Here is a 27,721-nt window from a genome sequence, read left to right on the forward strand (position 1 = left end):
ACAATTCAGTCGTCTTTACGCCGTTACCGAACAAAACATCGCACTCTCTTTACGTAGCCGAAGCAGTCTTTGTTGTGCGGCTATTGCAGCCATATTGGATTTCATACTGAGCCCGAGATAAGCTTAGTGGTTTTCTCTTTTAGGACGTGCGCACTGTCGAGATTTACGTTCAACATGGCGACGATGGCAACCAACATGGTCGATGTCTCTACTGCTGAAAATACAGTTGTTACAGGGAATGCAAACCTAGATGCAGGAGCCCAGGTTGTGAGGGAAGAGAAAGAGAAGCAAGATCAATTGTACGCTGACTTCCCAAGCGACGCACTTTCTGTGTCGAGTCAGAATCAGCCGGCAGAAACTTCAGGAACGGGTGCTTACACAAATGCTAATCAGACAAAGAGAGTTGATCCGCGTCAAGACTGGATTAATACTGACAAGACAAAACCTTACTATTGCAAACTGTGCGACTACAATATGGACTGTATGGAGGTTGGTGCATTTTTCAATTCCAAAATTGAAATAAAACTGAGGCAACCTTTGTGCTCTGGTATTCAATGCAGAATTTATTTATTTATTTATTTATTTATTTGTTTATTTATTAAATGCATTCTGAAATCACTGGTTATCCTTGCAGTCTGATTGGCTCTCATTGGTACGATTTATTCACGAATTGCACTATTTTTTGCACTAAATTGCATCTTTTTCTCACTCAATGAAAATGGGACAGTAGAACAAAACAACCAATCAGATTTCAAGATAAGTTTAAAGTAATCAATAAAATTTTAGGAAAATGAAAGGCAAAAAGCCATTGTGTGGAGAATTTTGCAACTACTATTGCCAAAACTTTGTTGTTATTGTAGTTTTTTCCAAAAAAAAAATTGACAAATTTAATTAATTACAGTTTCTGAATGACGATTATGAGCTCCTTCAGGCTGAAGACCTACTTTAAAGGAAGTTTCCAACTTTCAGTGTCCATGTTGATGAATATTTTGGCAATTTTTCTTCGACATCTGCTAAAGATCCGTGTGATACCGAGTCCAGTAAAACTTAAACAAACGAAAACCACACGACAACAAATTCAGAGCCATCTCAAGAAGGTAGATGTTTCCAAGTTTGTGGTAGTTTCCAACGAAGCAACAAAAGAGCTTAACTCTGTCGCTGTGAATAAGCATAGTCAAAATACGCCCCACTGCACAAAACAGTGAATGAACGAACATCTTACGAAGCTGGTGCCAGTCCCGCCATCTTTGAAATATCTTGAAACAAATGGCACTGCAAGAACTTGACAAGGTCCTGAGTGTTGAGTCCTACACCGAGGTCACAAAAAGAAACGGAGATGATAACGAGCTAGACTCCCTTAAAATCATGCCATTAAATGGTGTTTAAAAGAAAAAAAACATACTATCCACTGGGCATCATGAACTCGAGGGAGTTTCACAACTCAAAAGAAATCGATTGCAGAATTACACAGGATGCATCTTCAAATTCCTTCTCCAAAGACAATGAAAGTCCCAGCCTAAACCACAAAAGAAAGGAAGGCCTTTCATCATTGATTCAGGTGATGAGAACTGAACTTTTGTACCTGAAGTAGACTATTTTCATTCTGATTTCAGAACTGCTTGTTTCTTTGTCATGCTCGAATGAGTTTTTGTCACATGACATCGTTTTGCATACTAAATGAGACGTAAAGACGTTTCTGGTTCCGCTTTTTTTTAACAAACCAGCTACTGGGACAATATACAAAAAATCTAAAATTTAAGGCAATAAAATCGTGTGATTTCAAAATGGATCTAATAAAGTGGCAATTGAACTTCGTGTCATGCAATTTTGGTCTGAAATCATACTTGTGATTTCAAATTGAACTCGCACTGTGTGCTCGTTCGATTTTGAAATCACTCGTATGATTTCAGACCAAATTGCACTCCACTTAGTTGAATTACCATTATTTATTGATTGATTGATTGATTGATCGATTGATTAATTAATTAATTACAATTTATGGCATACAAAAACAGAAGGCAAAGAATGAAATGTAAAAGAGTCAAAGACCCCATATTAAAGCAGATCACCAATTTAGTGAAATGATTTTCAAGAACATCAAAGTACATGTAATTTGGCTGAGTAATTGCATGTGTGTCAAACCCATACCTTAATTGACTTGGTTAATTCTCCACTGTGCAATCAATACTGTACTTCATTTACTTAATTTGTACCAGGCTTTTCAGCATCACTGCATGTGTGCAAGGCACATAAAACGAGCCATTGAAGAGTTTAATATCAAGCTTCCAAAGAGACTGGAGGAGAAAGAGGAGAAGAAGCCTGTTCTCCAATATAACTGCCAGGTACATGTGTATATAATTTATTTAATATGTGTATATAATTTATTTGTCAATATACATGAATTATCCTCCTTTATCTTGATGCATTTCTTACAGTGCAAGTTGGGAGAATTTGATATATGCATTATAGCACTAAAGTTGTAATTGGAGATTTTGGTGATAGCTTTATGAATCTCATGAACATCCTACACAAGTCTACAAACTGTACAATTTACATCGTACTCTTTTAAGTTATTTGTTAGGATAACCCTGTGCAACGTTTTTTTTTCTTTTTGAAGGAGGAAGCAGGGCTTTACCCTTATGCTTTCTTTTTGTTCTTCCCTCTGAGGTATGGAGGCGTAACGTCTTCAGCCTTTGGGACCTTATACATGTACATGTGTTTGTTAGGCGTAAGGGGGTGCATGTGTCCCTCCTCCCGGCAAGATCCATCACTGGTTTCATGTTTGTTTACACAATGATGTGTTTCCTCTACTGTTTCAACAGGTGTGCTTAGTGACATGTAATAGTGACTCTGCTTGGAATTCTCATCTTATTGGTCAAAAACACCGAAAGGTAAATGCTGAAAGTTCTCTCAGTCCAGATCTTACACAGGCTTGTGCTGAGAATTTGGTAGGTTGCACACCCTTGGTGTTTAAAGTTACACTGTTTTCCCATCATTAGGCTCTAGAGAAACAAGGAGCTGAGAGGGCCCAGCAAAAGGCACAAGAGAAGAGTATCATGAACCCCATGAATACAGGATTTACCAGGGGAGGAAGAGGTGCAGGTGGAAGAGGAGGAGGTGTGGGTCCCATACGTGGAGGAACATTTGGTCCAGGTCACTCACGTAAGCCGTATGACAAGCCAATGCACGCTGTACAGCAGCCCAGCCTCAATGGTCCAATAGGAGCTAAAGACTTTGCCACCTACCCTGAGCCACTAATTGGTAAGTGTATGAATACCAGCTTACATGTACACATACATTGTATTTTATTCCCGGGGGGGGGGGGGGGGGGGGGGGGACTCCCATATGGAATGAACGGGGATGCTCGTCGTCTCGCTTAGGGGTGTAAATTTCAGATTTTGGTCTCGCTTAGGGTGTTCTGGGCAAAATGTCATTATTTTTAGCCGTCAAGGTCTCGTTAAGGGTTGCACACGAAGAAATAACAAAACAGAAAGAATTTTGATTCTTTATATTTACTCAATTCATATAAACAAATTCACCATCATTAAATGTCACTGTACTTTTTATTTGTCTGTTTTATAAACTGGTCTCTTTTAGGGGTCTGCATAAGCTTCGGCCACGCCCAGATTGGTCTCTTTTAGGGGTTAAATTCAAAATTTCCGACGAGCATCCCCGTCCACTCCATATGGGAGTCCCCCCCCCCCCCCCCCCGGGATTTTATTAGATAGTCACTGGACAGTATTACCAATTAAACCTTCATGCAGTTCATAATAATTCGCAGAATGTTGTCAGGCATTCTGCAGTGTCACTGTGCTGCAATATTCATTTTTAAGCTCTAACCACTTTGCAGTTAGTAGTTGGCTGGCAATTTGGGGCACTTAGCTATTTAATATCAACTTGGAGATAATTGTGGTAAATTATGACAGCAGTTAATTTACCACATTCGACTTCCTGTTGATAAATAGCTAAGTATTTCACTTGCCTGCCATTAATGTGGCACAATAGTTTCTACAGAGACTAATGGGCAATTTGGAAGTCAATGAGGTCAGATTATAGCTGACATTAATTTTAGTCCTTCATCAGTGGAGGTCTAACAATCAAACCATCCGAGGCCTGGTTGTCCAAGGGATGGATAATGTTAGCCATTTGATAGTTCACTTGATATCTACTGGATAAGTGTTATCGTAAATAAGTTCATTTTGCTAACACTTATTCCCTGGATGTGATTTATGATCTGACCAATGGCAATGATATTAACCACCTTTTGAAAAACCAGGACATGAAAAGAGAAAATTTTACAATCGTGTGTCATATACATACACATGCATGTACAGTACTAGTATTGTACTGTGAGGCTGTCATGGTAAGAAATATATGTGCTGGAACATGTACTTCAAGATACATTGTACAAATTAAAGTATATCAGTCATATTTCTAAAAGCAGGCTTTTTTTGGACTGGTTTTTCCGAAAATATTTTGCAAACATTCGTTATTAGCATTTTACATAACAGAAAATGAAAGTCTGAGGCACTGATCTGTGTGACCAGACTGTTGCAGCAAAAACATGGCCTTGATAACATAGGAATTGTTGTGTTTGCACTTGCGTTTACCCAAATAAAAAGTCATACATGTAATATCACAGACCAGCACAACATCTGTTAGTAATAAACCCTTGGCTTACAGGGGAACAGTTGGGTGTGCATACCTTAAGGCGTAGGAGATTTCTTAAGTGAATTTTCATTAACAAAATGTAAGTGAAATTATTTCAAAATTTCTTTGCGACTCATGATTTGAGTAAACGATGTGACAATACTGACAGTGAAAGACAAATTGCAAATTCTTGCCAGGCAACTAGGTTGTGAACTTGCTAGTAGCCTTCAAATTTCTTATTGGACTTGCGATAAAATTTTATCTCAAAATTGGGGAGTAATTTGCCTTTCATTGTATTTATTGAATAGATGCTTTAAAATAAACGGAGGAGTCACATTTGGAATGTCATTTTCAAGTCTGATGTCTTCCACTGGTTCAATACATGTAGATCAGCACTCCAAGCTGCAACCATTTTGGTCACCATGGCGAGTAAATAAATCATTTGGCAACAAAATGTTACAAGTACATGTACGTCGCCAATTTGATGACTAGTGCATTGATTGCAGTACAAGAGGCTAATTTGTGGTATAATCAGTAAGCCAAAGGCTAATTTGTTGTATAATCAATAAGCCAAACAAATTCAACCACAATTTAAAGCATGTTTGTCTTCCTTACCTGTTTCTTTTTTTCTTTTATTCACTTTCCTGAACAGATGTTGACTATTCAACAAAAAAAAAGGTACAAATGAAATCTAATAGCATTGGAACGTTCTTTGAATGCTTCCAGTGTGGGCTCATTGTGGTTGGCAATATTAACTTCATGTTAATTGACATAAAATGTCATTCTATGAAAAAGTTCAGATTTTGGCGACCAAATTTGTCTTAGTGGGCAACCATTATTCAGAAGAAGGTTGCCAAAAGGCGATTTCTGAAAAACTTGAGCTTGGAGCGCTGTAGACACAGCTGTAGCAATGGAATGCATGATACAGTTGTGTCGCATCATTACTGGGTGAAAATATGCAACTTTTGTGTGGTTGATTTTCACCTTCTGGCATGTTTGTGCCATCACTTGTTCTGTTACTGTAGGCCTGGAGTATGTTACAGAAATCCAGGTTATAGGACAGAGTCCAAGGTACCATTGCGAGCTATGTGACTCCAAATTTGATCACAACTTGAAGTTCCCGCATCTTGTTGGAAGCAAACATCGCTTTAACGTCTTGGTGAGTAAAAGATATGGACATCTGAAATTCAAAATGGAATTGCTTTGGTTCCAATGTGTTGATCAACATGAAAGTTCTCGTTACGTAACTGTCTGGCTCTTAAAAGTGATGGTTGTGTCTATTTAAGTTTTCACACAAATCATTACTTTGTCAGAGAGACAAGTAGTGATAAGAAATGAACAAAATAATGATGGAGTGGTTTGTTTTGTTGTATGTCAAAATTATCACAACCATTCAAATCAGCAGCAATTAAGTGACCATCACTTAGGGTTAGGTCTTAAAACAGTTTCAGCTTTAGTTATAGCTCTTTAAATAAAGAGCTGCTCAAAGAAATTCATGTTGCTCCAGTTGTTGGGACTAAAGTTATTTTTGAATCTCAGGGGTGACAAAGAATTCTACATGTAGCTGTCGTGAAAGTTTAATTTGTCTGTCAAATTTCAGGGCAGTGGTGTGAAATGTAATTAAGCATTTCAAGGAGGCTCAAAACAGTTTCCAGCAATTTCCAAGAGGTAGATTTTGATGGGTCATTATAACCACTCTACATCAATTGATGCCACAATCATGGTTTCAAAAAACTGCCCAATCATTGGAGAGCATCTTGGTGTCAATTCCGGGGGAACAGTATATCATAATAGCAACAGTATGAACTGCACTTAAAGCTAAAATTAAGTGTGTTTTTAACAGATTGTATTGTCCCTATGGTAACCTGCTATATAAAAACGATGACCGCAACTTATTTTACCAATGATTAAGCATTTGTGTGATACCATTATTGTACATGTAGCATCACTTGTTAAACAGTGGTAGTATTCATCTTTCAGAGAATAACTGTTAGAAAAGTGCTGGAAACTGTTGCCAGTCTCCTCGAGAACATTCTATTTGAGACAGGGTTCTTTTTTTGTGATGTGATGAAAACTGTCCTGTGCAATAATCTCACACAAGATCAAAAGTGATCTTTTCAGAATTTGGATTTTATTGATCGTAAATCAGCTGTCCCTGCATGGCCAAACTCTCAAGATCCAGAGTTGACCAGAGTTTGGGTAAAGCTTTACAGTGCTATTTATCATACCATTGCCACGTGACTTGAGAAAGTTTGTGGTGAAATTTTGACATCTTTTTGACAACATTTTGATACATTTTTTTGCTGGCTTTCTTTTCAACTGGCTAATCAAAACATGGGAACTGTCAAAGACAGTGATGTTAAATTGTCAAATTCACCATTTACTCTCCTGGGAATTTCAATTTGAAGCTGGTGGCAAGTTGTCACAGTTTGATTGGCCATTTGAAACAGAAGCCATGAGAAGTTGTCAAAAAGATGTCAACAACTAATCAAAAACTTTCCTATATATGTAGGTGGCAACAGTAAGGTGAGTAGCACTGTAAGAAAACAGCTGAAACTTACGGATTATTTACTTCTTCTGTTGAAATTGTTGAAACAAAATCTAAATTTGTACTGAATTATCATGAGTGGAAAACTAAATCCCTGCAGATGTTGTCATTCCTTGTGCTTTATAGGTCATCCTCCTTAGATTGCTAAAAGAAAGTTGTATCTGGTAACATGCAACTGTTCCTTGTTTGCTCAAAAGAAAAGCTTTTGATGGTAGATTGTTTGATAATGACCTACATCGATACTGTATACATGTACGGCAGGCCCATACACTTTAATGAGAGCTTAATCTCTTAATGGCTGAATTTATACTAGAGACCAATTATCACATGCCAAATTATATTACGAAAGGATTTTTTCATCTGAGATGATTTCTTCATCTGAGATGGATAAATCGTCTAGGTATACATCTGGTGGTTAAACGAACTATAAGACCAAATTTGTCGTGAACTGATTCGTCTGATAACACGTCTTACAGACATGCTGACATGCTGACATATGAATTTGCAAAAGAAGAATTTGAGCACATAATTCGTCTAAACACCAGATTTATACCTAGACGATTTATCGGTCTCAGAAAGACGAATTGCCTGCCTCAGACAGCTAATTCATCTCACATGGATAATTTGTCCCTAGTATAAATTTTGGCAAATGAATGATAATTATGAAAAAATTGTATAATCCAATCCAAGTATGTACATGTATAGATGGCAACCAGCTTGCTTTAATGTCAAACTGAATATATGGTCCTTTCCTTTTTTCATAGACAGGCTAAATCGAGAGTAAGGAAATACATTACGTACTGTAGTGTGATTTTTGTGTGTGATGCAAGCAGAGATGCAAGCAAGAGTGCATTGATTTTAATTTATGCAAAAAAGAATCACAAGCGGAAAGGATCAATAATTAATATAAATTTGATCCTTTTGCTTGCATTTGCTTTCTGCAGTGTTTACTTGGACTGCAAATTGTTTGCAATTACTGACAACATGTTTGTTCTTGCATCATTCATCAAAACCATGGATGCTCTTGTCAAGATTTTTTGGCCAGTGTACTCTAATTCCCAATTCATAGCCATAACTTAATGGCTGTATATGATGGGACATGCTGTTTGTTGGAAATTAAAATGGTTCTTGCAAACCATTTCACTAACAAATTGTACCACACTTTCATTGACAAAAGTGTGTCATGTAAAATATATTAAACACGTCAGACCATGGGCAATATCCATTAGATGAAAAATTCTGGTTTGAATTTTGGCAAATTTCTAGTGATAAAGAGAACAGCATTTTCCAGAATTTCTTCAAAAGAGGACAACTGCATTTTCGGAAATTTCACACCATGAATTTCTGTTCCATTTCATTTTTCTCTTAGGCTGTCACTTTCCAGAATTTTTGGTTGAATGGTTGCTTGTTCGAAATTCAACAATTTATGGATTTTCTGGAAACTTTCCCAGGGAATTTCCATTCTATTTGTCACTGTTTCAAAATTTTTGGAATTTTTGTTGAATAGAAAGTGCCCCATGTTTGACCACATTTCCAAATATGCCAAGAAGAGAGTTGAAAATACTGCATGTAGCGGAGTAGTTTTGACTAACCTTGAGGTGTTTGTAAATGTAGTCAAAGACTGTCTTCAGTGTTTGATATATTTTGTCAATTGAAACTGAAACTAAGAGACGATAGGGAAAAACGACTGTAAAATGTGATGCTTATCAAGATTGAATATTGTTGTGGTCAGGATTTTTAAACTTGCCGAATTGAATGTCTTTGAGAAGCAAAGTGATACTACATGCTCAGAGTACTCAACTTACTGTGCTCTTTTAATAACATGAGATTGTACACTCTAAAGTCCAAAACCCAAACAAATATTGTTTTTTCCTCTGCCATAAACTACAGTAAAGACAGCTCACAGCTTAGCGTTAATGAGTCATGAATAATAACAGCTGATCAGTGATGAAAAATAATTTTTAAATCAAGTGATAATTAACTGTCACAGCCTGATTTTTCCAAGAGTAGTGACACTAATTCTCTAACAGCAATGAAACAACTGTTATCTCACTAACAGAAAGAGAAGGTCCCAGATATTGCTCACAGTGTCCGTGGCGATGTCAAAAAGAGATCAGAATTGTCGAGCAAGCTGCTTGAAGAGGCGCGTAAGCTAGAAATGATGGTTGGTCGACAGCAGGTGAAAACAAGAGTGGAAAAGAGCCCATTCAATGTCATCAATAACCAAGCATCTGGCCAGTCAACAATGCAACACACAGCAAGAGGAGGTTGGTTAGCACGTTTAATTCTTAAGGGTGGTCAGCATGTGTTTTTGCTTTATTGACATCAGTTCATTGTCAAGCTGGTGAGTGGCATTTACCAGTTACGGTGGAATCCCAATTGTTCCAGACACCCAGGGGAACAGACAACTGATATCACTCAAAATAATTCAAGGGTAAATTTAATCAATAGGCTCGCAAAATCGAGGACTTGAAAAATCACACTTCCTCTGCATTGTGAGCATTTGATCCTGTTGATAACAGTTTACTCACAAAACTGAAGGATGCACTCTGTGAAATTAAATTAATCATTCTGTTATTTACTTGCCTGGTCGTTGTTGCTGGATAAGATACTTATCTCCCAGTCAATCACTTGGGAACATTTTACGCATACACGTATACACAAATGTACATGTAGGTTTGTTTGACTTGTAGAAAGTGAAACGTTAAACTGTGGACCATGTTCTAAACAGTAGTTGTCGAAGTTAAAGATAGTCACTCACTAAGGTCAAAAAAAAATTATTGCAAGACAATAATCCATTATGAATTAAAAAGGCAAAGAAAATGACAAATTAAATATTAAATATGAGGCTGAAGGTTCGCTAATGGGTCAAAAAATTTATAGTGGCTGGTTTACTACACCTTTTGCTGTTCATTTACAGAAAATATCCATTCATTTGTGTTCAAATTTGTTTCAGTATGGTTAATATACTCTCATTAACACCAATATGACCTTCATTTGCGCGTGAGGAACGTTCAAGAATAACAATATCTTCTCTTGACATTCATAGGCTCTAAATGTATTTTCATTTTTGTCGAAATAAGATTCGTTGTCACGAAACGACAATCATTTACACTTTTGGACATTCCTTTTTCAACAAAAGACTTTCAGTAACACAATTTGCATGAGCACTCACAATCAATTGCATTATTATACAACCATATCTGTGAAGGTGACAATCTTTAGTACGTTGAGACAGACATTACCGTGTTTTCACCGAACGTTAAGAGAAAACAATAGCTCATTAGCGTAATTGTTTTGAACAGAAATATCGCGCCCAATTTTCCTCAAAAATTTGATTATAGGACTAGCGACCGTATGTACCTTTTTTTAATAGATGTATGTTCACAATCCTCCCCTTGCAGATATAAATCCATCCTCTTACGAACCTTTTGCGTACAACTCAAAGGGCGCACTACAGTATACATGAGCATGTGATAAAGTGACAGTTAGATTTCCCCACAAATGCCACGAAGAAATAGAATCCCATTTGAACACAGTGAAAGGATAATCAGGGCCTAAATGTGGACGATTGTATCGTTTCATGCAAACATATTTGCCATGATGCCTCAATAGTAAGGCATTTGAGGGATAAATATTATTGTTCAACAAATTTGATATTCTCTCTTCCAAAAATAAATGTTATTAAGGCTGTAATGTTTGTCTCACCGCACTTAAGATTGTCACCTTCATGGATATGGTTGTATAATAATGCAATTGATTGTGAGTGCTCATGCAAATTGTGTCATTGAAAGTCTCTTGTTGAAAAAGGATTTTCCAAAGTGTACATGATTGTCGTTTCGCGACAACAAATTTTTTTTCGACAAAAATAAAAGTACATTTACAGCCAATGAATGTCAAAGGAAGGTATTGTTTGTCTTTTGATGAATTTGAATGTTAATACACATGCAAGTGTCATCCTTGAACGTTCCTTATGCGCAAATGAAGGCCATATTGGTGTTAATGAGAGTATATTGACCATAATGAAACAAGTCTGGACTCGAATGAATGGATATTTTCTGTAAATGAACAGCAAAAGGTGTAAACATTTCGTTTCGGGCTTGAACATTTTAGGACAGCAATGGCAAAGTCAGAGAGGAAGAGGACAGGGGGCTGGGCGTGGTGGGCGTGGTGGGCGTGGTGGACGTGGAAGTACATATGGTGGACAGGGAGCCTTGTATGGTGCAGGTGAACAGGGAAGCTCATATGGTGGAGGAAGCCAAGGAGGTACTCGTGGCAGAGGAAGGCAGCAAGGAGCACCTCATAATCAACAGCAGCAGCGAGGGTCCAGCCGAGGTGGAAGAGGCAGAGGAAGAGGATCTTCAGCCAATCATCAGAACCAATCCTGGAATCAGAACTACTCATCTTTCAAAAGTGCTTCAAACCAGACCTTCCCCACTGGTTCTTATGGCAGTTTTGATGACAGTTCACAGTGGAACAGTGGAGGTCAAAGCGGAGGGTAAGTATAGATGTTGAACACCATAAAATATTGGTTTATGCTTCTCGCATGGTTTGTGACCACACTGGAAAATAAAGTTTACCAAGTATTACTGTAGGACCATGAGAACAGTGTCCTCGTGGTTAGTGCACTTGTCTGTGGATTGAGCGGGTTCAATCCCTGGCTGGGGACATTGCACAGTGATCTTGGGCAAGACACTCGACTCTCACAGTTCCTCTCCCTTTAAATATCGGCACACTGGTATCATCTTGTCACCAAACACTATCTGTTATATAGTTGTATCAATATTTTGGAGGTGTTGGTAAGGATAGATAAAGTTTGATTGGACATTGTGGCCTTGTGATGTCGCTGTGTCACTGTTTGACATGACATCTTTTGTCATTGCACCCACCTATACATGTACATATGTAATTGGCCTCTTATGTCATGTCTTCTTCTAACTCTTGTGGCTATGTTCATGTAGAGATAAGATGCTACCTCCTGATGCATTCAAGCCCAGATCTCCAGCAAGGTCAACACAGTACGGCAACTATCATGATAATTATTATGATGACTATTATGGTGGTAGTTACAGTGGCTCAAATTATGAGGTGATCATTATCCTTATGTGTCGCTACAATACATGTGTCGCTACAATACATATCACCCCTGTCCTAAAACAGCTCCACTGGTTACCTGTTTGCTACCGTATAATTTTTAAAATTCTCCTACTAAGCAACAAAGCTCTCAATGGAACAGCACCTTACTACATCAGTGAATTACTTAAGTACAACACCCCTCAACGGAAATTAAGATCGTCCTCTCAACACCTTCTGGCGATCCCGAAAGCTAGACTGAAAACATATGGAGAGAGAGTATTTGCTGTGGCGGCACCGAGACTATGGAACTCGATCCCACTTGAACTAAGATCCAATGGTTCGACTGACATTTTTAAACGGCATTTAAAAACATCTTTTTAAACAAGCTTTTTAACTCTTTTAATTTTTAGATGATTTTTTTTTCCCCTCCCCTTTTTTAGCTTTTTAAATATTTTTTTTATTTAATGTAAAGCGCCATGGACAAATAGTGGATTGGCGCTATATAAATATTTTCCTATTATTATTATTATTATTATTATTATTATTATTATTATTATTATTATTATTATTATTATTATTATTACCTTATACCTTTTTGTTGTGTCTGTCTTGTTATTGATCATAACATTGTTAAAGGAACTGTGGATCCACAAGGCGATACCCGAGTGGATCCGCACACTACTTTGACAATGTTATGACGAACTTCATCGTCAATAACAAGACAGACCCACAAAAAACTAACATCAATTTGTTTTTTACAATAAATTATCGCATTAATTACAAATTCGTGTGTCTGTCCAATTATTGACATTGAAACTTACCCAATGAATTGGCGAGAGTTTCTGCAGTTATGGTAAATATTAGTATTGATGAGTGAATGCTATGATCATTTTCATCTTGATCAGTCAATTCACTCTGTTAAATCTCTCTCGGTAGAATGATGTGTATCAGATTAGGTTGCAAAATAAACCCTTTAATCTTTTGCATACAGATTAGACAGAGAAAGTGCCAGGTCAGAAAGTTAGAGAGACGAACGGACCAACTGACCAAGCATCTGGTCAACTGACTGACTGAACAAAGAGACAGCTAGATAGCCAGGCAGGCGGAACTCTCCTATCCCCTTCACTCCTCTATGCAGCACGAGGCATCCCCAGTTTCCTTCCACTTGTCTCGATCGTGGGCTTTGAGTTCCATTTCGTGGCATTGCGACCCTTGCTGGTTCCGCAATAGGACCTGCCTGGCCCCACTTTCATGCGGTTTTCTTAGAGTGTGGCGGATCCATTTTCACTTCTTCCTTCTAATTTCAATTACCATTCTCTCTTCGTGTGTTTTCATCCAGAGATGCACCAGAGACCAGAAAGCATAGACACCAGTGTACAAAGCCTTGCCCTTTATATGTAATCTGCCAATGTTAATGTTTTCTCTTGCCAGTACAATGACTCGTATTCCAGTCAAATCCCAAATGATCCGGGCTTCCAGCCATATGATCAAATTCCAAGTGTTAGCAGTGGAGACATGGCTGGTGCTAGTGGCAGCATGAGCGGTGGTGGCGGCGGCAGCAGTACCGGCAGCAGCACTGTCATGACCAGCGGTGGCGGTGGTGGTGGTGGTGGTGGTGGTGGTGGAGGAGGAGGAGGAGGATCAAGTGTGAGCTTTCTTCAAGGAGCTATTGCAGATCTGGTGAGAAGATGTGACTATTTTGAGCAGTACTGATTAAAAACGCCTTGTAAGAGAGGACGCACTAAAAGTCATGCTGATACAAACTCAGAACTAGAACGAGCTGTTGACGTAATGATTGCGTAAGCAAAGAGAATATGCATTTTGATGATCGAAATAAACGAGTGGTTATCATCGTTTTTTCTTGAAGCATTTTCTAAGAGAATTAGGAAACATTTCCTTCGTGTTTCTATTGAGGTAAAGAAACACTCATGAAAAATTAAGAGCACTCGAAAAGCTACAGAAACACTCGCCTACGACTCGTGTTCCCATGGCATTTCTCGACAGACGGAAAATGTTTTTTGTTTCTTACATTCAATACAGAAATTACGGGTACTACGGCTACTGTTCTCGCTGGTGGGCAAGTAAACACTGTGTACTTTGTTAATTATTATGAACCCAATGGATTGTTGTCCAAGTGTACAGTAAAGATTAATAAACAGTTAAGTACTCCCCCCTCGGGGGGTTGGTGTGGGTTTTTTTTTTTTTTCGCGTGAATATGCTTTGCCTTTTTGCGTTTGTTATTTTGTTTTTCAATGATGAGCGGTTTTCTTTTGAGTGTAGGAAAGTAATTGGTTTTGCATTTACTACGCTACGCGACTGGCTCAAAAGACTCGCGCCACTTTTTCATCGAATCAGAAGAAAACCAAAACCAATTGTAACTCACTGGCACACTCGTTTTCCCGCGCTTCGCGTCAGCTACATGTACATGTATTTACTACGAGTTGTGATTGGTCATTGGATTGTCTGTGTCCTTTGTGATTGGCTAGAGTGATTACTTTGGTTTTGGTTTTACGACACTCAATGGAAAACTTCTCTAAATCAGTAATTCATAGATTGATTTACTCATCCATGGTCTCATTTGTTTTTTTCTCTTGCAAGTTATAAGTTGATTGATTGATTTTTGTCTTGCATTTTTCAGGGGAAACTTGTGAGCAGTGAAGAAGATGCTTCAATGGCTTTACAGGTGTCTAATGCCTTGACACAGGCTCTACTTCAGTTCCGTATGAACAACTTGCCGCAAGGGGTGAGTTTGAAAAGACCGGAGTACGAGAATCCCACGTAGGAAAAAACACAGTGGAGGTGGCGTGGCCAGCCAACCTACCGCTGCTTTTGTTATCGGTAGCGCCGAGTGCAACTCTTCGACTGCATTGTGTAAATAGACAACTGGTCAGCCTCCCACCAGTTGGGATTCTTTGTAGTTTATGTTCTATTTGCAATACTTGGTTAATTATTTACAGTGTCCCTAATTAGCAAAACAGTGCTAAGTACATTTGACACTTCAATAAAGATATATATTTACTGAGGTGGAGACTACATTTGAGGTGGAGACTACATTTGGAGACTATTGATAACAGTACTTTGTACTGAAGGGTTTTCCTAGGTAAATATTCGATTATTATTATTATTTATTATTAAGATGTTGGACTTTTTCTTTACGTTTTTATGAGCGTTGTAAAGGTTTTCGTGCACTAAGAATTATAGGTCAATGCACCAGACGCCATTTTGTTCCTACGAAGGATTAGGGCGACCACGCACCGTTTACAGGGGTCTGCACGATTCGCCAAGCGAAACCATAGGTATACAACACAAACAATGCCCCTAGCCCTTAAAACAAAAGAAATGCAGATTAACAAGAACGAATCAAAAGAGAAGCTTTAAAGACGTGCAGGTCATCTTGAAGGATTACGTTCCGTTCCACTTCAATGAACTTTTGGACGCGGTTTGGTCGAGTGGTTAGGGCGCTGGCTTTGGAAGCCGGAGGTCCCGGGGTTCAGGTCTACCTGCAACTAGATGGATTTATGTTCGGTAGTCCCTAATGTCCTGTAAAAAGATGTGGCCAGAGAATTTTGAGTCCATTGAATTATAATGAGTGTGACACTTGAGGTGATTTTGTTGTTGTTTTTATTCTAGGCTCTTGGTGATAACAGCGCGTCAGCCGGTAACGCTACATCCTCAAAACCCGAGACATGAATCCCGACTCTGTTACTAGGTATGACAGTTAACGTCCCAAAGATTAAATATAACCGGAATAGACAGGACTCGATTTCAAGACTATAGGGGAACCTTTGCTAACGTCATTGTTTACATTTTTTCTCATTAACATACGACTAACTTTGCGCAGAGAAAGCATGACGCTAGACATGAATTGACTACAAACATTTAAAGAGCTTGTGAAACTTAGTAACTGGTGACGTGTTTGGCACTGTGGGTGTGATAACCTAGGAGAAATTGGCTTTCAAAAACTGCAAAATTTCTGGGTGACCAACGCGCAAATGAGCTCATACATTGTTTGTAAAATTTTGAGCTTTTGAACCCGCGTCGCACAAAACGGGTTCAATACATCGAGCTCAAATTCTCTGGGACAGTTAATTGTGCTGTGCCCTTTCAACATTCAGAACTAATGTTTTTGTAACTCCATCAGAAACTGCATCGCTTATGCTAGTGAGGCAAATATTGTAAACAAAGATTTTCGTATTAGGACAGTTTTCTACCGCCTCCAAGTCTCGTCAATGTTTGATGAAAGTAACCAGCAACAAATAAGTGCTTAAATTAAACCCCTTAAGCCATTGTAATTGACAGGCCTACAGATATATAATCATTGAAAATACTCCCGCTAATTGTGAACTAATAACTGTTATTATCGTTAACTTTGTTGATGTGATTTTGTTTCACATCCACTTTGCTGACGGCGGGCAAAAAAGCACAGCTGCTTTAACTTGCTGTGACTAATGATTCTGGCGACCTAGTCAACTCTACTCCGTATTCGGCGCTTTTCAAACCTTTCCTGAATACCACTGGCGAATTCTTAAAGGACATGCTCTCTTGCCAACCTTATGCAAAACAAGCCTGACCAACTGTGCCTTCCCTTGCCAAAATAGCCCTTGCTGAACCATCAACATTGCATTGTGCGAACCATCGGAGAAAGGAAAAAAACACACTAATTTTAGATGTTCATCCCAAAAGATGTCACAATTGAAGTGTTTCAACATTTAGGTAGAACCCTACTACTTTCCACGTGAGAAAGCTATTAAATCATCTCCCATACAATTTAATGATACAGCTGTGACCATCAGCTTCAGGGTAACCAATGTATATTTACTAATTAGTTTACGAGTAATTCCAAATGTCAGCATTGTAGCTGTTAGGTTTGTTCGTTATTGCCGGAAGGATATCCTAGTTATCGCATTTTCCTTTATTTTTACAGATAAAGAAGAACTATTGATCTCAGTGGACCATGCAAGATTCACTTCTGACCATTTTTCTTTACTAAAAAAAGAAAGTGATTATGGAGGCTCTTGTTTAAATTTTTTCATGGAGAAAGATAACATGGATTTAAGATGACGCCTCTGCCTAGGGATCATTTTGAGTCCTATTTTATGGAGAAACTGAGTACCGTTTTACTGGTTATGACCGCAGGTAGCTCTTGTCAGATTTAATTTGACTTATCCATTGGCTAACGGAAGGAGAATAAGACTGAGTGAGAAAATCAAACACAAAACAATTTTCAACTCAGCTTGTCGAACCCAATAAATGGTATTTATGTGACTGACAAAAAATGTCTCTTGGCGAGAAAACATGCAGTTCACAACTGCGTCGACAACTGCAGATTCTTTTTAAATAAAGGATTTTACTTTACTCACTTTTACTTAGATTACTGCATAGCAGACATCATGCCGCTTAATAAACGACTACTTGATTGGCTCTCGAAAGTAACTTCAAACAAACACCAGTGATTAGATACGTCTTCGCAATGACTAAGAGGTATTTTGGAGGGAAGAATAACTCAAAAAGGTGTAACTGAGTAAAATGAATAAAGTTTTTCCTGCCAATAAACCTTTTTACCGTAACGGCGGCCATTTTAAATTCCACATTTTGACGTCTTATGTGATCAGTCACTGAACAGACGTACAGCAACCCCCCCGTGGGAGGGGGGTACTCCCTTATATGGGCTATATAGGTATGTGCGGCCCCAAAGGGTATGGTTTTTCAGCCGTTTTGGTCATAACGGGGTACCGATTTTAGCTGATTTTGGCCGTTTTGGTCATAAATAGGGTGTGGTTTTTGCACTCTAGCCTTAATATGGGTTAATGTTTTTAAGAAGAAGCCACTTTTTCATCATTATCGGAAAGAAAATCAACAAAAGTCCTTCACAAATTATGTTTACGGTAATTTAACATTGGTCTGAACTTGGGAACTAATTATAACGCAGGTCTGAAACAGGGTTTTGATTTAATGGTCGCGTCATAAATAGGGTTTCGAATTTTTGGTCAGGTCACAAATAGGTTACAAGCTGCAAACCTTCACTAATCGATGTCTGAGAAAGATCCTAAAGATATACTGGCCAGAGAAAATCAGCAACAGAGAACTTTGGGCAAGAACAGAGCAAGAATGTATTCCAGCAGAGATCGTCAGGCGCAAATGGAATTGGATTGACCACACATTGCGGAATCCAACATCTGATACAACCAGACAGGTCCTTGAATGGAATCCGCAGGGTAAAAGGAAGGTAGGAAGACCAGTGAAAACCTGGATGAGGTCAGTGGAAGAGGAGCTCAAAGAAGCCAACATCACCTGGACTACGGCAAGAAGAACAGTCGCGAACAGAGTCCGCTGGCGCAGCATTGTAACCGACTGCCCTTTGTTCCACCAGGAACGTAATGGCCTAACCACTACATAAATAGGGTAGGGAATATCGCAGATTTTGGTCATAAACAGAGTAAGGGTTTTGGGAAGTGGGCCGCACACCCCACCCAATTTTTCTGGGAGTACCCCCTCAGGAAAGCAACATGGAATTTGTGTGTTTAAAAACTGTCTACAGGTATGGCTGAGAAATGACACCTCTTTACCTGATCGCTGACATCTTAGACTTTCCAAATTGACTGATAGCTGAGAAACTGCGACAATTCATGACGACCGAGACTGAATTGGAGCAAGCACATTTAACCAATCAACAATCAACGCTTTATTTGTACGAGCTGAGTGCTAAGTAAGCTCGATCAAAATACGAACGTGTACACAAAAAGCAAACCCAATCAGAACCTCTGTCTCCGAAGTATAACACATTTTTTACTCTAATCACACCGAAACGAAAATCAGATATTTTGTAACTGATCTTAATAAACAAACACAAACACAACATCAGGAGCGAGCATCTCGTTTATTGATACAGGATACAGCGAGCGTTACAACATCATAAGGAAAATACAGCGGTAAGAAATATAAAATAAAATAACTGAGGTTGACAGAGATGCAGCGTCATAAGCCGAGCTTTTCAACCAATCAGAATGTCAAAGATTCACATCCGGAATATATACTAAAACGAACTGTAAGTCATGCATTGCTGCGAAGCATATCATTAGCGAAATGTTGCAAAACAAAATAAATAAAGCAATAATAAAAAAATAGATAAATAAAGCAACAATTGACAGAATTGCCTTCGAGTGGCTCTTGCATAACTCACAAAACCTTACATAGCCTACTAACTCTATGGATTCATCACAGTTACAAGCAGGCTTAAAATACTTCTACACTCAACAAGAAACATAAACTAGTGTACATATTCTTGAATTGTAGCAAAAGGTTACATAATATATTTGTAGATTTACGGGCTGGCTTAATAAATTGTAGTTACAAATCTCGGCCGGGTTGTTCGAAAACCGGTTCACGTTAACACAAGATTAAAAGTTAACTGAAGTATAACTTTATTTATAGTTTGAGATTATTCAAATTCAACACTAAAGGACAAACAATGTAAACAGAAAACCTCACCGAAGAGTAACAAAACTATCAGTTAACTATTCATCACAGTTACCAGCAGGCTTAAATTACTTCTACATTCAACAAGAAACATAAACTAGGGTACATATTCTTGAATTGTATAATTAGCAAAAGGTCACAAAATATATTCATAGCTTAACGGACTGAGCTTAATATATTGTAGTTACAAACCTGGTATCTTGACTTCTGGATTAAATATATATGAATTGTTTTTATTAAGAATCATTAGCAATTTTGCGGTATGTTGTCTTCTAATTTATACTGCGATATACAGGTCACTTTAGTGGAATTTATTCCATGTAAGAAAAGTTCTAATCACTCCCTAATCATATCGGAAGCTACTTCTTTCCATGCTTAGCGTCGTTTATTTGCTGCATGAGGGGGATGAACAGGGGTACACAAACTGAATCCGCCGATCCGTGTCGTTTTTTCTCCAAATCCGTTGATCCGCCAATATTTTTGTTCAGATCCGAAACCACAACCACATCCGGAAACAGAAGTGTAAAAGTTCAAAGGCAAACTGGTAAATGTGAATACCTTTGCTAATTTCGCAAGAATAGTGAAGAAGGCAGCCAGCTTGATGACTCTAACACAGCACAATTCCGATAACAGTCTCACACCTGAGTTTAAATGAGCTTCGTTCGAAAAAAGAAATAATTTGGATGAACTCATTAACATATCGACCAAGGCTGAAGCAATATCTATGATCCAAATTTTGTTTAGGAGCCAAGATCTGAATATCAAGACAGGCGCAATCCGGAATCCCCGCCAAAATTCACAGATCCACTGTTTCAAGATCCGCGAATCCGCTCGATTTACCGCAAAAATCCACAACCTGTGCGCTTTTTAAGGCCTATTCCGTCGATCCGAAAACCTCTTCACCCCCCTCCTGCATGAATCAATGCAAGGTCGAAGCCGGAACAAAAATTATGACTGAGGCAATGTCCATCCCCATTTGCTTCCTAGCTTGGTATTTAGGGTGCTTATGATGATTACAAACAACAAAAACGAAAACTGATAAACTTAAGACTGAGACAAGTGCCTCGGTTTGCCTGTTACTTGTTGGCTGCGATATGTATTGGATGTACTCTTCCACGGTAGTGAGAGATGTACTCCTTTATTTTCCTCCAGAAGCATCCTATGACCACAAATACAATTACACCTAACAGACAGGTTGGGATGATCGCCCCAAGCAACTTGTTATCAAAGCCGGCTGTTTAAGAGAAATAAGTGTGTTACATATGCTGTGAATATTCAACTAGTAAATTAAAACAACGAAAAAGGAAAAAAATGAATCGATTACGTTTTGCCGCGTCCTTCAATTGTGTCATTATCGTTCACCCCTTCATTTTTCATGAACATCTGGCAACGGTAAATTGATTCATGGATACAAAATTCTTAAGTGAAGGGAGAAAAAAACACGACTTAGAAAGCTTTTATAGGAGGACATCATAAGCACAATCATCTCAATACTATGGAACCCCGTTAATACGGTTACCAACGGGCCATGACAATGTGACCGCATTGATGGGCTGGCGGTATTAACGGGATTGGACCACATATTATGGTTGATATAAATTGAATATCAAAATTGCGCTTTTATACTAAACACCTGTCCTAACTTCAATAAGCATCCGGAATGCCGATATAATTTATAAAAAAATGAACCTTCAATCAGTAGATACAATATTATCAAAGCAAAAGATAAACATAACTGGTATGAGTTGCCTTATAAACGGGGTAAAATGATAAAGGATTATCAGATACCTATTTGGATTTCAGAATGTGGCCATTGGCCGTATTAACGGGGTGGCCGCAAATGTAACAAAAGTACCTTTGCTCGGACCACAAAATAGTGCAATTCCATAGGATGATACAAAGCGAATTCGATTGCGACAATGTACTTTACCCAAGACTTCGAGACATTTTTCACCCGTGACAATTTACCTGCCGCGACCCGCGAAGATAAGACACTCTAGCTTTGAGACTTTAAGAGTGCCACTAGAATGAAAATTTCATTGTCTTAGCGATCCAAATTATCGGTTTATATCATTATTAAAGGACAGCCTTCAAGTTCGGCTGATAGCAAAAGAATCAACAGCACTAATCATTCGATGTATTTTTTCTTCCTTTTCGTTGGTCGAAAGCCAACCTCATGACCTGAAAATAACTGCCTACAAATAATGGTCTGATCAAGCGTAGTACCATCTAAATGTGTTTTGCTGCAAATAACATACTGCTCATGCGTACGCAATTGTAGCCATGATCTCTGATAAAAAATTGCAAATTGCTTCCCTGAGCTATCAGAGAGTGATTTACACCCGCTTTCAGTGTTACGTGCATAGGCGACATCTTTCGACCATCTTTCGACATGCCATATTTCGACCATGCTATGAAAGACCGTTAAACTGTGAAACTGGTAGTTTTTCCGGTTATTAGCGGAGGAAATGACAAGTTAATAATAATTACCTACCTCAAATGGCTGAAGAAGATTTTGGACTTTGCATGCTTCCCTATTTACGGAATGATTCAAGCGATTTAGTGCAGTCGATCGGTTCTGTATAGTGACTTCCAGTAGAATTGGGCCCGGCGCTGCCGCTTTTAATATTCGCAACGTGTAAACATTCAAAACAGTCGACTTATTTCACCCAGAATGACTTCTCCTAACCTTAATTTGATTTCGAAGAAATCAATCTTTCATCACTACAATTCGAGTTCGACTGTAAAGAAGTCCGTTGTGCTTACAGTTTTTAAGTAGGCCCATAGCAGGTCGAAAAATGGCAAGCTGAGAGATGTCACTTATGCACATAACACTGAAAACGGATGTAGATAAGAAAACAAATTTGGTGATCGAATGATAAAACAACAAGAAGATCTGTTCGATCTTATAACCGCGCTTTTAAAATTTAACTGTTTGCTTACCACTACAGTCGCAACGCAGTGCTGTACGGGTCCGCAAATGATCCCAGGGCCGCAAATGATCCCGGATCGCAAATGATCCCCAAATTGAACCGCAAATGATCCCGGACCGGAAATGATCCCCATATTGGACCGCAAATGATCCCGATGAAAAAAATTACGAATGGCATGGATGGTGGGATGGTGTGGATAGGGAATTGGCGTACGTGAATACCGATGTTTTTATTAAAGCCATCTTATAATTATAATGGCTCGCAACTTGATTTTTTTTTTGCATACTTTCGACTAAACTTTGTTGCTAACTACGATGTTATGAATATCACCACTCAATCATCAAAACACGACTTGGCTTACATTTCTTTGCAATTCTCGGTAAAATTATGATCGGTGCAACATACGCTACATATCCTCCTTTGTTAAACATTGATATTTCGTTGTTATAGTTAAATCACATTTTATCAACTATTAACGCCACTCGTTTAAAGTTTTAAACTAAAATCTAACCACGAAGCAACTATTATGGAAGACGCTGTCAGCTGAGTAGACCCACAAGCCTACAACGCTTCATCACTCTGTAAAACATCTAGTGTGTAGCACTGGAAATTTGAACAAATTTATTTTGTAATTTTTACTTGGTCATATTTTGGCCTTAATTCTTCGGAAATGACTACTTGAGTATTCCAAGAGGCCAAAATTCCAAGCTATAGTTATGAAGTTCAGCTTCATGACCACGCAAGGCCAAGGCTTGCGCTTCGTTTTGACAATTAGCTGTTTGATAGATGTTTGATACTATCGCCACCGGGATTTCGAGAATGTTTACAAGTATGTGTTTTTCTAAGACTTCTAATTCAATAGATCGTCTTCATGTGACATGTTTTTATCCTCATCAGGCATAAGAGGCGGTATATTTATATCTGTTTACAATTAGCGTGCTTCGTTTGGAAACTAGAGCATTTTCAATTTCAGGGCTATGGAGCTTGCGTGACACAAGGCTACGATCGAGTTTGTTGAAAAATATTCACTTATCTCATGATTTTGAGCCTTTTTAGAAGTTAGAGCATTAGAAAAAGTGCTTATGTAAATGCTTGTTTGTTTAGTACTGATAATCAGTCGCCTAGAAAGCCAAAGTAAGTTCCAGATGTTTACACTATATTCCGGCCGCCATATTGGTGTACCACGGATGTACACCAACATGGCATTTTCTTACTGGACTCTGTAAATTTCTGGGAAACATTTACGACGAATATCTGAAGTTTCGGGAAACGCACAGGCCTAAAACTTGGGGAAGTGTCTTATTTAGTTATCTTCTACAGCGTACATCACAATTTCTTAGCTTTTTCCATTGGTTGGTTTTGGATTTATTGATTTTTTTTATTGCGTGACAGTGAAAACGATCTGTATCCTTCAAAGAACAAAACAGCAACTGTGGAATATTTTTTTTGCAAAATGATAAAATATGTTTTTTAGTTCATTATTTTTGTACATGTTCTCACCTTCCTCTGATATAAATCTATTCCAGTCCTTATTTGTTGATCGGGATCATTTGCGGTCCAATATGGGGATCATTTCCGGTCCGGGATCATTTGCGGTTCAATTTGGGGATCATTTGCGGTCCGGGATCATTTGCGGACCCGTACAGTGCACATTCCAAAGCAGTCCTTGATGATTCTTTTGTTACTGTAGACATCACATCACTTGATCAACACAAACTCTATTATTGCACCATCAGTCGTAGCCGTTGTGAAATCTCCGATGACATAATGGTCTTAATCTGGAACTTTCTTCGGGATATATATAGGCATGAACGATATGAACGATACGATACGATAATAACACTAATAACAACAGCTTTCTTTCTTAAAAGTCATGATTAAATTTAATTGGTGTTTTCCACGAGTAAAGGGCTAGCAAAGTAGTCACACGATTCACATAATTCAAGACTTCCGTTATCCACGGCTACCTTTAGTACGGTGGTTATTTCCCTACCAATGACCTAATCCTTGCATGTTCTGACATGTTCTTTGCTTGGCTCGCAAATATTTAATTTTCCTTCTGATCACCGAACTCGCTGCGATAAAACGGCCAAAAAATTGGGCGTCGATAAAACCCTGAACATGGAACATTCCGGAACATCCCGGAACATCGAATAACTATCATAATTATGCGAAAAATATGTAAAATTAAATTTTTAAAACTAAAATAAACAAAAATAAACTGGTATCAGCTTGAATATGAAAAGATATTATTGGGGATAGAGGGGTCGGTAGCAGAGGGGTAGGGAGCGTTGGGTATTCATTCAACTGACCACAATGAGTGCAGGCTCCTCTTCTTTCCCGCCAATTGCATCACGTCGCTTTTCAGTACTCTGTTTTTCAACACAAACATGGACGATTCTGACGATGAATGCCAGGTAATTCATTGCGTCTCCTTTTTAGATCCCTGATTTCTTCAACATCTGAGGTGTTTGTCTGAGCATCATACAGTTGCTTGTTAAATCAGTATTCATAGTTTTGTCCCTATTCCATCTTCATGTTGTTATTTATCATCCCCAGTTTTCACGCCGCTCTGCTAGGAACGCCTGGCACTATGACCCACTAAGTGCAGACTCGGCCTTTCCGCAAGCCCGAGTAACAAACTAGTTATTATTAATAGACTAGTAGCAATCAAAGATTTATAGAGCTGCGCGTTCACGCGCGGTTTTCGCATGTCTGGTTTACTTTGGTGGTGTTCGAATGGCTCGATAGAAAACTCAGTTTGATCGAATGTCAGATAACGATCTGCACGTGAAGTCGAACTAGCGATGAATAGATTATAGCCTGCGGTAAAAGTATTTTCAATGCATTAAGTATTAACCTGTATTGGACAAACATTTTCCAGGGGATGCATTTGAACTGTTGGCGACACTTAGAATTCAATTTCAGATCGCCAACACTTGTAACAAATATTTCTAGAGACAATAAAGTTTTGACCAGCGACCCCGCAAGACAGCGCGCGCGTCGCCAAATGTTTTTAAATTTTGTGTTTGTATTTGTTTACACTGCCATCAGAGGTCGAGCAGTCCGAACTAGTTTACTAGAAACTCGATGCCGAAGAGTTTCCATTTCTTTCTCATGGAGAAACTATTTCTTCATGAGAAATCGTGTTTACGCATATCTTTGTATTGACGTAATGAATTGAATAAAGAAATCACACTCGTGTACCCATACTTTTAGGTCTGATTAACGAGTTCGAACGGGAGGCGCGGTGGCCTCATGGTTAGTGCGCTCGTCTCCGGATCGAGCGGTCCGGGTTCGAGCCCTGGGCATTGGGACAACTTTGCTAGCCCTGGCCGGGGACATTGTGTTGTGTTCTTGGGCAAGACACTTTACTCTCACAGTGCCTCTCTCCGCCCAGGTGTATAAATGGGTACCGGCGAACTTAATGCTGGGGGTAACCCTGCGATGGACTAGCATCCCATCCAGGGGGGAGTAGAAATACTCCTAGTCGCTTCATGCTACAGAAACCGGGATAAGCTTCGGCCTGATGGGCCACTTGGCTCGCATGCAGACTTTACCTTTTAAGGAGTTCGAACGCCACCACCTTAGTTTTCTGTGAAGAACGAAATCTGAGAATAATGGACAGTCACGTGTTTAAACTGACGGCGAACTACTGGAAGGAATGGATTACTTTCTTAGTTGTTAGCCTTTACTCATTACAGTCACTTTCATTTTTCTTTCTTTTTTCCTTTTTTTTCTGTGTTTTTGTTTTATTTCTATCTTTCGAGCTGATACCAGTTTATTTTTGTTTGATTTAATTTTTCAAAATTTATTTTCACATGTTTTTCGCATAATTATGATAATTATTCGGTGTTCCGGGATGTTCCGGAATGTTCTGGGATGTTCCAGACTGTTCCATGTTCCTGGTTTTATCGACGGCCCAAAAAATTTACTTCATTCGCCTAAAACCACAAGAAATACTCGCAAAATTGCAAATAAATTAATGACCGTCGCTTCTGCCGAAATAAACTTGCAAAGTAAACACGATCTTATTTGTCACGTAGCGAAAGTGAAAGCTGCAACCTCAGCGCATTCCATGGCTGACGTAATACCTTTTTTACAGGTATTTATTATTCCCTTTGAATCCAACGCTTCGATAAAACCAAAAGAAAATATATTTTACCCACAACAAAGAAAACAATATCCGTAAAATTGTCCGTGTATTAATGTTTCAACAGCCTTTGGCGAATAAACATCACACGTTGCGTGACTAAAAATTTGGCCGAGAGGGAGTTTGGGTCTGGTCAGCGACAAAAAGAAAACAAACAATAATAAATCACCGGTAAACCATGAACCACGCTCGGCCCATGGCCGCGCGGTTATTTACACAATCACACCTTTTACTGTTCAATATCCATTCATTTGTGTCCAAATTTGTTTCATTATGGTCAATATACTCTCATTAACACCAATATGACCTTCAGGATTTGCTAAACATAGAGCCAAAACAAAAACGAGTCAGGACACCTTTCAGTAAAGTAACCTTACCTTTCTTCTCACAGCAATTTCCAGAATATCCTTCCTTGCAGAAACATGTACCATCTTTTAAACTTCCTCCGTTCGAACAGCTGAGGTCTGGGCAAGCTCGTGTTTTACGAAACGTAGACGTGCATGTTCCGCCGCAATGCTCGATCACTATCCTGTGGCGAGCGCTGTGCTGTGTTCCTGAGACTCCACACGGGACAGTGCAGGCACTCCACTCCGACCACGAGCTTAGTTGGCAATCAACTCGTTTACTGGCATAACACTGCCGTGTTTCGTGTAAGTCCGGGCATTCTGCGCCTCCACAAGACGCAGACGATTCTTTCTGTCTTGATCTGCTTTGTGATCCTTGTTGTCCGCATTGCGATGCGCTGCACGAACTCCAGTAAGACCAAGAACTAACCTGACAATCTCGCACTGGACATCTGCGACGTCTTCGCCAAGCGTCACCTGGATGAACAAAGATCAGCAAAGCTACTAGAACTGTGCTCTTAATCGAAACCATTTCAACTAG

General features: G+C 38.9%; 2 protein-coding genes across 5 annotated transcripts; one reads left to right on the forward strand and one right to left on the reverse strand.

The window, feature by feature from the left end:
- Positions 1-174: 174 nt before the first annotated feature.
- On the forward strand, positions 175-17,827 carry LOC110054303 (uncharacterized). The gene is made up of 12 exons (XM_020760690.2): positions 175-489; positions 2,217-2,342; positions 2,823-2,891; positions 3,000-3,261; positions 5,676-5,809; positions 9,258-9,465; positions 11,312-11,696; positions 12,160-12,286; positions 13,706-13,954; positions 14,913-15,017; positions 15,905-15,983; positions 17,199-17,827. Exons 1-11 carry the CDS (start codon positions 175-177, stop codon positions 15,962-15,964), a joined length of 2,040 nt encoding a protein of 679 aa, XP_020616349.2. The 3' UTR covers positions 15,965-15,983; positions 17,199-17,827.
- Positions 5,768-27,712, reverse strand: LOC110054436 (spondin-1-like). Of its 4 annotated transcripts, XM_089284328.1 has the most exons (3): positions 27,214-27,712; positions 21,075-21,168; positions 20,842-20,984 (listed from the first exon to the last, which is right to left on the reverse strand). In XM_089284328.1, the coding sequence occupies exons 1-3, from the start codon at positions 27,710-27,712 to the stop codon at positions 20,975-20,977; spliced, it is 603 nt and encodes a 200-aa protein (XP_089140454.1). In that variant the 3' UTR covers positions 20,842-20,974. The 4 variants fall into 4 exon arrangements, with proteins under 4 accessions (XP_089140455.1, XP_089140456.1, XP_089140453.1 ...); XM_089284329.1 differs by lacking the exons at positions 20,842-20,984; positions 21,075-21,168 and adding an exon at positions 5,768-5,830; XM_089284330.1 differs by lacking the exons at positions 20,842-20,984; positions 21,075-21,168 and adding an exon at positions 9,640-9,747.
- Between the last annotated feature and the right edge of the window lie 9 nt (positions 27,713-27,721).

Source organism: Orbicella faveolata, unplaced genomic scaffold (genome assembly GCF_042242905.1).
Source record: "Orbicella faveolata isolate gen_17 unplaced genomic scaffold, um_ofav_v1 contig_13, whole genome shotgun sequence".
In the NCBI taxonomy this organism is placed as follows: Eukaryota; Metazoa; Cnidaria; class Anthozoa; order Scleractinia; family Merulinidae; genus Orbicella; species Orbicella faveolata.

What these genes read in the sequence shown, in the direction of transcription:
- LOC110054303 (XM_020760690.2), top strand. Translation starts at nt 175, where the DNA reads ATGGCGACGATGGCAACCAACATGGTCGATGTCTCTACTGCTGAAAAT. An exon ending in TTCTCCAATATAACTGCCAG is followed by an intron (nt 2,343 to 2,822) that starts GTACATGTGTAT and finishes CTGTTTCAACAG; the next exon opens with GTGTGCTTAGTGACATGTAA. An exon ending in ACAGTGGCTCAAATTATGAG is followed by an intron (nt 12,287 to 13,705) that starts GTGATCATTATC and finishes TTCTCTTGCCAG; the next exon opens with TACAATGACTCGTATTCCAG.
- LOC110054436 (XM_089284327.1), bottom strand. Translation starts at nt 27,712, where the DNA reads ATGGTTTCGATTAAGAGCACAGTTCTAGTAGCTTTGCTGATCTTTGTT. An exon ending in AAATTGCTGTGAGAAGAAAG is followed by an intron (nt 20,985 to 27,213) that starts GTAAGGTTACTT and finishes TCTCTTAAACAG; the next exon opens with CCGGCTTTGATAACAAGTTG.